The following is a 9253-nucleotide window of genomic DNA, read 5'->3' on the forward strand; positions in this document are numbered from 1 at the left end:
CCCGCCCGCCCCGCGCCATTGGCCGGCGGCCGCCGTGAGGCGCCCAGCCAATGGGCGGGCGCCGTCCACGAGCGGGGCCGCGTGCGGGCGGCGCCCATTGGCTGGGCGCGAGTGTGGGAACGGCGACGGGGGACGTTTCACACGAGCCGCGCGCGTGCGGCGCGCGCTATAAGTAGGGGCGGCCAAGGGCGCGCGGCACCCGCGCTCTGCCAGCCCCGCCGCCCCCAGGCAGCGCGCGCACAGCCGCCCGCCGCTCCCGGGTCTGCCCGGTCACACGCACGCCACCCCTCGCTTCCCCCCCCCGCTGCGGCCGCGGCGCCTCTCCCGCGGTGGCGGGCGCGCAGGATGCCGGCCGACCTGATGGAGAAGAGCAGCGCCTCGCCGGTGGCCGCCACCCCCGCCAGCGTCAACGCGACGCCAGACAAGCCGAAGACGGCGGCGGAGCACAGGAAGGTAAGGGCGGCCGGACCGGGTTGTGCCGGGCCGGGTAGGGCAGCGCCGCAGGGATTAGCGCCGGGCGCTGACCGCCGCCTTTCTTGCAGTCCTCTAAGCCTATCATGGAGAAGCGGCGGCGGGCGCGCATCAATGAGAGCCTGGGGCAGCTGAAGACGCTCATTCTGGATGCGCTGAAGAAGGATGTAAGCTGGGGGGGTGCCTGGGACCGGGGCGGGGGCTACGGGAAGGGCCGGTGCCGCCGGACCGGTCTGAGCCCTGCCTGTTCCCGCAGAGCTCGCGGCACTCCAAGCTGGAGAAGGCCGACATTCTGGAGATGACTGTCAAGCACCTGCGGAGCCTCCAGCGAGCCCAGATGACCGGTGAGTCCCAGATGACTGGAGGGAGCTAGGGAAGAGGGGCTGGGGGTTCCTGCCTGCATCCCGGGGGCTGGGGGCATCGTGCTCCCTGCCTGCATCCTCAGTTTGGAGGGTACCTGGCTCCACACCTGCACCCCTGGTGATGGGGGTACTGTGCTGTGCCTGTATCTCTGGTACAGAGGGACACTGGGATCCCCACCTGCATCCCCAGTACTGGGAGGTGGTGAGGGGCACTCTGCTGTGTACTGTATCCCTAGTACAAGGAGGCTGAGGGGGGTGGTGTGTGGGATTGTGCTCTGTTTCTGCATGTGTACTGGGGGACACTGAAAGAGGCTGTAGTCCTTGCTTGGGTCCTCTCTACCAATAGAGCTATGTTCCCCACCTGAGTCTGTTTTGGCAGGGTGGGAGGCATAGGACCCACAGGGGAACTGTGCACCCAACCTGGATTCCCAGCACTTAGGGACATAGGAGACTCTCTAGGATAGTCTGTACCCTACGCGGGACTCTGATGATGGTGGACTTGATAGCAGAGGTGCCATGCTCTCCATCTGGATCGCTGGCACCCAGGAACACAAGAAACCCTACCAGAAGTGCTGGATTCCTTTCTTGGATTCCTGGCTCAGAGGAGCGCCAGGATGCAACACCGGTGGGCTGTGCACCCCTATTCCCTGAGGACCCTGCTGACTGCTGTGTTCCTCTCTTCCCTCTGCAGCTGCTCTGAGCACAGACCCCACAGTGCTGGGCAAGTACCGTGCTGGCTTCAGTGAGTGCATGAATGAGGTGACACGGTTCCTCTCCACCTGTGAGGGTGTCAACACAGAGGTGCGCACCCGGCTCCTGGGCCACCTGGCCAGCTGCATGACCCAGATCAACGCCATGAACTACCCTGCGCCCCCACCACCGCCACCACTGCCACCAGCTGCAGCCTTTGGGCCAGCCCTGGTGCCACCGGGCAGTGCTGCAGGGCCGCTCCCTGGCATGCCCTGCAAGCCAGGTGCTGATGCAGCCAAGGTGTACAGTGGTTTCCAGATGCTGCCAGCCTCCGATGGGCAATTCGCCTTCCTCATCCCCAGCGCTGCCTTTGCTCCTGGCGGAGCTGTGCTGCCCCTGTATGGTGGCCCACCCTCAGCTGCCACCGCTGCCTCGCCGCCTGGCCCACCACCCGGCACAGCCGACTCGGTCTGGAGACCCTGGTGAGGGTGGTGGGCACTGGATAGGACTGAGCACTGCACCCTGTGCTGCTGGCACGGCTGTACATAGGTTATATGTTCATATTGGATTGTGCCTTTGTACCATAACACTCCTTTGACAGTGTTTCGTGTTTTACACGAGATCTTTTTTTCTCCCTTCCCTCCCCTTCCTCCTGTGACACCAAAGATCGGGGGTTTGGTTTTTGGTTGGGGTTTTTTTTGTTTTGTTGGGGTTTTTTGTGTTGTTTTTTTTTTTTTTTTTTTGGGGGGGGTTGGTTTGGGATTTTTTGGGGGGTTTTTTTGTTTGTTTGTTTGGGTTTTTTTTGAATGCTCTTAAAATAAAAGTGTCTCTTCCATTTTGGAAGGCATTTGGAGATAAATTGGAGTGCTGGCATGTGTGCATAGGAGGGAGCCTTGCTCCTGGCTGCCTGTGGATCATGCTCTTCCAGGGCTGCCTTGTCCTGCTTTCCAGGCTGGAGCTGCCAGTCAGACCCTCTGTCTCTCTGTGTTCTTGTGAAATTACCTGGCCCCTCTCCCTGCCCCGGGGCAGATATAATTACTGCTTCCTTGGGAGCAGCGCAGCTCATCAGACTTGTTAAAAAGAGCTTATGTTTGCAGAGCTGGTGAACGAGGGAGGCACCTCTGCTCTTTTCCTGGCTACTTGGGCTGATGGAGGGGAGTAGCCCAGATAAAGCAAGACAGATTCTGGTTTCCAGCCCAAGCTGCCTGGGTGAGCCTCCTGCCCCGGACCCGGAGGGGCCTGCTCCCGGGCTATGGTGTAAGTTGCGAATGACTGCAGTCAGTTGATGTGGAGAGCAGCTCCTGCCAGCTTCTCGAGTTACAAACCCAGCGACTCTCCGCAGGACCTGACACCAGCGCTCCTGTCTCTGGGCTGACAGGCTGCAGCAGGCGCTGAGCACCACCTCCACCTGGACTTAAAAGCACAGAGCTGTTCCCGACGCTGAGCACCAGCCAGGCTCTGCATGGTGATTAATGCTCTGCATGTGTTTCTGATAGAGTTGGGCATTTCCTCTGCTGTTATATGGAAAACACGTGTCTGGGGGAGTGATGCGGGTCTGTGTGGACTATGTAACTGTGAGTGGCAACTGACCCCTTTGACTTGGGGATGCCCCATTTCCAGGCAAGATGCAAGCCCTAGATAGAGTGAGCAGCAGTCTCAGGTTACAGCTTGCATTGCCCTTCTTAACAAGTCTTAACTCAGAGCAGACAGCTTTAAAAAGTGCCAGGATACAGTGGGGATTCCTTCCAAATCCTGTTGGAAAAGCCTGCTGGATTTTTGTCTGGATCAGCCAGGTGCTTGACTGTATCCAGGTGCTGGGAAATGAAAGCTGGGGAGAGTGTGAGACCAGACAGATTAAACCTGCTGGGGTATGAATCCCTCCCGTTCTCCCTGTATACAGACATCCTCCTGATCTGAGAAATACTTCTTGGGATGGATTTGCAGGGGGAACTTGTGGTGGATGTCTTTATGAGGGGTGTGCTGATGAGCTTGGAGCTCCCTTTTAAAAAGGGTCTGCAGGGGCTGATCTCCACAGGTGATGTAGAAGAGCTTCCCCTCTGTCTCAGAGCACCTTGCTGGCCTGCCTGCATTGCCACCCTCATGGTGGCATCTTGCAGACAGGTTTTGTGTGCCAGGATTGGGAATATCGACTTTGCTGTCCCTAGGCAGGTGTGTGGCCATGCAGGCTGAGCCTGCTTTCCCTTCCACCAGCCATAGTGTCACCTTTCTGTGCTGGAGATATTGAGGGCAGGACTGAGCCCAAGTTATGTTCAGAAGAGTGCGAACAGGACCTGTCTGCGAATCGCATTAGACCAACTCCTGCTGCTTTGTGGCCTGTGTGGAGCTGATGCAGACCAGTAACACATCACCTGTAAGAGCTGAGGCTGTTCCAGTTTAGCAGAGTCTTCCTTTTCTGCTGAAGCAGTTGGTTTGAAAAGTGCATTAGAGAGAAGAAAAAATAAAAATGCTTTGCTGTAGGCTAAGGGAGAAGCAGATCCAGGAGGAAAAGACAAGATAAACCTATTTGCTAATGCAGTTTAAATAGCCTAGTATGAAGCAGACATACCATGCTTGGACAGCTTTTCTCTAAAGCTTTCTGTGTTTACTGTATCCCACAGCCTGTTGACATGAGAGATCTGCTTGAGTTTGTGAGCTTTGAAGGGGTCAGAGCAATTCCCAGGAGCCATGCTCTTGATGTCAATTCGCTGAGCCCGTGACAAATTGGGATGACAAATGCAGGCTGTGGTCTGTGGACCATGATGTGCAGGAGTTGCCCTTCAGGTGTGGCAAGTGCCTTCAAACTGGTGCCGTGGGACGAGCCGGTAAGGGAGGGGTGGGGAGGGGCACGGAAGGGACAAGGCTGAGCTGCTGGATGGCGCCTCTCGTTTGGCCATGACCCCTGTGCAGGGTTGTGCCAGACAGGTAGGAAAAGAGACTGGACTCGATGCTGCTGGATGGGATGCAGCTCCTGTTGGCTTCCCTGGACACCGTGGTGAGCCATGCCCCTCAGCAGAGAGGTTACCCGGAGGAGGGCTGCAGCCAGGGCTGTCCCTCTCGGATGGGGTTTGTAAGCAGTTTGCCGCAGTTTGGTGCGTGCATTTGCAGCCCGGAGAGCACTGAGCTAGAGGGAGCAGCGCTCCATCCCTGCCTGCAGCACACCTGCACGGAGGTCCAGGGACAGGAGCCTTTGCCTGCCTCCTCCAGCACCCTGTCGTGCCCCCCACCCACAGCGGGGCTGACACCCCCGGCTGCTCTTCGCACCCCTGCAGCTCTTGTCATCGGCCGCTGCTGCCGTCCCGGGAAACCTGTCATTAAAGACAATTAACTTTTCCCACACTCCTCGGGAGCGGTGCAAAAACCCCTCCTCGCTTCCTTCTTGGCTCTTAAGTGCTACCATATGGCACAGGCCCCCGCGCCCCCCCCCACACCCGCCCTGCGTTTGATTCCAGCCAGACAGCCGGAGCTTTATGATTTAAGCCGGGAGAGCCCTCGTACCAAGCCCTGGGCCGCTCTGCGGCCAAGGTGGTTTTTTTAGCAGGCAAGGCTGTTTTCTGGCAGGAAATGAATAGCTCCCAGATGAGCTCAGGAACCTGAGAGGTCGTGAGAAAGGAGCGAACCCCCGGCGCGGTGGCGGGCTGCCAGGCGGCACGGGGAGAGCGGGGGGGAGGGAGGGAGGGGAGCGCGCTGCCGCCGGCACACGAGCCTGCCCCGGCCCCCGCTGGCAGGCGGCGAGGCCGAACGCCGGCAGCCCGCCGCCGCACGCCGCCCGCACGCCTCGGACCAGACCTGGCGGCACGGCCTCCCGGCCGGCTGTCCCAAACCACCGGCCTGGCTCGTGCCACGGGCCCGCGGCCGCCCGCCGACCTCGGGCTGGGATCCAGGCATCCGGCCTGCGGGGAGCGTGGGGATGGTGAGAAACAGCCCGGCAGCCGGGCTGGGATCTGGGGGCAGCGAGGCAGGTCCCCTGCGGGTGCCAGGAACCCGCAGGACCAGCAGTGCACACCTCCACGGGGGCTGCATGCCGCGGGTGTGCGGGCAGGTTGGGGGGAGCTGTCTGCTGCGGGAACCGAGATGCGTCAACCTCATGGCTCCTGGCCCCACGGTGGGGCCAGATCCTGCCCAGACCCAGGCACCCCGTGTCTCAGGCTTGCACCAACGCCCTGAGGCCAACGGCCGCCTTTGCTCTGCTGCTACCCCCAGGTCAGGGAAGGGGACCTGTGATTTCCAGGGGTGACATGTGTTTTGCTTAAAAGAAGTCAAACAAAAGGCCGGTTTGTTTTGTGGAGCACCGACTTCCTATGGGGGGGTCAGCCCAGACAAATGACTCCACTTCCGTTCATTAACCATTCGCGGCCATCCCATCAGCTGACGCTGGGGACAGCTTTCTTGGCTCAGCTGGGACAAACTTCTTCCTTTCCTAGCCCCTGCAGGAGGAGAGATTTCCAATGTCCCCTGCTCCAGCAGAGCTGTGCCCCAGGGGTAGCAGCTCCAGTTACTGCGGCTTGCAAGTGTCCGAGGACAGTGATTTGACTGACGCAGGCTGTGGTCCGGCTGCTCTTGGGTGCAGCAGTCGCTCAGCCCTGCGCCGCCGTCAGTGGTTAGCACTGGGAACACGGTTGAACATGTCCTTCGTGCCAGCGCCACAGCGAGGGTGGTACAGGGGCTGTACAACACCGGAGGGGTGCAGGGCTGGAGGGGGGCTGCCCCCGAGGTGTTTGCCAGAGTGGACAGCAAGCAGGGCAGGGCAGGGCATAGGTACTGAAGGACATCCGTGGAGGTAGGGCTACCTGCAATCTGTAATGATTAGGAAGCTTTTCCCAGCCAGGGTTTATTGCCAATAAAAGCTAGCTCAGCACAACTGCTGGGGCATTAACTCTTATCTGCCTGGTGCGATAAGAGCCCTGGATTTCGCCTTGGGGCCCGAGGAGAGCAAACACCTGTGGCAGGGCATGGCACAGCCTGCACGGTGCCCTGTCTCCCTGGGGACACAGCCGGTGTCCTGCATGGGTGGGACAAGGCCCCGGAATGTGCTCCCAAAGCCCCTGGCCCCAGCTCCCTTTGCCGGTTGCCCACTACGCAGGGGGAAGCATCAGGAGCTCGGTCACAAGGGTGAAGGCTCCGTACCCGAACTCCTGAGGGGTTCAGCTGTACAAAGCGGTACAAACCCACTTAATTAAAAGCAGACCTGCTGTAACGAGCCTGCCAGCACACCAGCGTGGCTCGGGCTGCTCTGCTAGATCAGAGAACAGGACTCAGCCTCACTGCAGGGCTGGGACATGGGGTAGCCCAGGGGCTGGGAGCCAGGGCTGTGACTCCCTGCAAAGCCACATCTCCCTTTTGTCCTCCCCGCCTACCAAGGAAACACAGCCTGCCTCCAATCCATCCTGCTGCTGCTTAAGACCTCACCAAAAGTCACTGTCATCCCTAAAACTGCCCCTGCAGCAGGGTTTCCACTGAATCCTTCCCTCCAAGTGGACTCCCACGCCATCCCCAGGCTGTCAGCTCCCATCACACCACCCAGCCAGCTGTCACTGGGACTGCCAGTGAACATTTCTCTCCTGCGAGGGAGGCATCTATGGAGGCAGCACTGGGAGGAGGCTGCTCTTTGCTTTGGGTCCTTGGGAACAGCACATACCACCCTGCATGTGGGCACACCGGCGTGCCTTGCAAGAGCCTTTCCAAAGGTGCCTTGCATTTTATTTGGATTTTTTGGCTGTTGAGGATGTCAGGGCTGTCAGCAATGACTGGAGGCTGCCACAGATCTTCCCACTCCAGAAGATGGGCTACAGTTCTGTTTTCTGGAAAACATTATGAGTTCTTGAAACCGTAAAACAATCTGGCTGGTGTTTCTCCCTCTGACGTTGGAAATCTGGACAATGTTTGTACCAAGCGAGGGAGCAGGATGTAGAGACACATGCTGAACCTCACAGTTACGTATCTTGCCTGGCTCTCACTTCCACAGCCCTGCTGCAGCTCAGGCACAGATAAACCCCCATCTCTTCTGGCAGCACTAACATGCGTAGGACATCTGCCAAACAGGGGAAAGAGTTCTGGGCCTGAGCCCACCACAACATCCTCAGTGAGAGTAACAACTGGTACAAAACAGGACAAACACAGGCTAGTCCTGCCGGTCTCAGGAAACATTTGGCTTTGTTTGCAGCTCCAGCATCAGACTGAGCCCCATCCCTGCCTCCATCAGCAGCAGGCTCTGCTCCGGACCTGCTGCAGTCAGGGGTTCAACTGCAACATGCAAATGCAGAGAAATACCAGAACTCTTCCTGGGTACAGAGGAGAAAGCAGGACATCCTTTAGGGCTGCGTAGTGGTAGGTGCTGGAGGAGATGAAGGGTCTGGAAGGGGATAGGGGAGCTTTGGGATGACAATGCACTGGGACAAATCCTTCCACTAGGCCATGTTTCCAGCTGAACCAGTCCCTCATATGTTGAGTGGACAGGTAAACTGGAGCTTTCATTCCCAGCTCTGCATCTGGGAGGGCTCCATCTGGTCAGCAGCACCACAAGGTTCTCATGGTGAGGACCTTGGTGGGCCCAATGGATGCTTTCTTTCTCCCTGCAGCCAAGCCTCTCTCCTCACCATGGTGTCAGCACTGACTAGTCTCATGGCTCAGAGCTCCGCACTTCGCTTCCCACGGGGTGGCTTGCTTTCAGCCATCCTCTAGCTTCCATTGTGCTCTGAAACAGAGGGGCTGGCAGCTGGACAGCCTGGGCTGGTGTTTCTGAGAGGGCTCCAAGCAGCTGTTTGTGCTCGCAGACAGCGCTGGCACTCGCTGCCTTCTCTGCTGGGCTCAGCTGCATGTGAGCAGGCTGCAGGCAGAGGCTGTGGGCAGTCCCTGCCTGTGATGCTGCCTGTTTGGGTCAGCTCTCCACGGAGGTTTGAGAGCAGGTTTGGTGTTGGGCACTGAGTAAAGTGGGGTCACATCCCCCCAAGGGGACCTGGACCTCCGTGGCCACCCACTGCTGCACAAACGGACGAGGGTAGTGGGAAGGGAGCAGGCAAAGAGGCAAAGAGGTGAGGGGCATGGCCATGAGCTGCATTGTGCTTGCTCAGCCAGTGTTACGGTGCGCATGAGGGTCATAAGGCGTCTCCCAGGAGCTCCTCCTGCACCGGGGCAGCCCATGGCACAGCCGATGCTCTCCCCTCCCACCCTCAGCCCTGCGGCAGACCTTGCACAGGGTGAGGGCTCTTTTATCACCCAGTGTTTTTCTGTCCGGGGCAGCATGCTGCAGACAGGGCTGGTTAACCATCACCCGTAGGAAATGGGACAGGAAAAGGTCTGATGGGATATGCTGTCCATGGGCCCCATCCTTCATGGGGGAGGCTCAGACCTCAGCTGCCCCCTTTCCCTTGCTGGCGGCTGTGGGCTGCTCCAGGGATGGCTCCAGTGTCAGCCACATTTCACAGTTCAGAGCTGTCCCTCCCACATTAAAGCCCTCTTGGGTCCCCCTCCCAAAGTACACAGGAGCCAGTTTATTGCTTACTAGAGTCGTTTCCCGGGAGGTCAGAAGGGCTTTCCTTGGGGCTTGTGACAGCCTGCTAAGCTCTGCTGAGCCAAGGTGTCAGGAGAGCACCATGTGCTAGGAAGAGCAGCATTTAGCCGTGGGGATGCCTGCAGCCTGCTCTAAACCCTGGGACAAAGTCCTGTTTATCTTCCCTTGCTCTTCAGGGTGCTGGGCTCCCCCCTGTTTGCTTGTTTATGGCACTGATGCAGAA

At 58.8% G+C, this 9253-nt stretch overlaps 1 protein-coding gene across 1 annotated transcript; it reads left to right on the top strand.

Annotated features, from left to right (window-relative positions):
- Positions 1-212: 212 nt before the first annotated feature.
- HES1 (hes family bHLH transcription factor 1) lies at positions 213-2652 on the top strand. The gene is made up of 4 exons (XM_080624209.1): positions 213-453; positions 543-638; positions 728-815; positions 1525-2652. The coding sequence occupies exons 1-4, from the start codon at positions 346-348 to the stop codon at positions 2007-2009; spliced, it is 777 nt and encodes a 258-aa protein (XP_080480335.1). The 5' UTR covers positions 213-345; the 3' UTR covers positions 2010-2652.
- Positions 2653-9253: the final 6601 nt, after the last annotated feature.

Source organism: Psittacula echo (assembly GCF_963264785.1).
Source record: "Psittacula echo genome assembly, chromosome: 7".
NCBI classification, from domain to species: Eukaryota; Metazoa; Chordata; class Aves; order Psittaciformes; family Psittacidae; genus Psittacula; species Psittacula echo.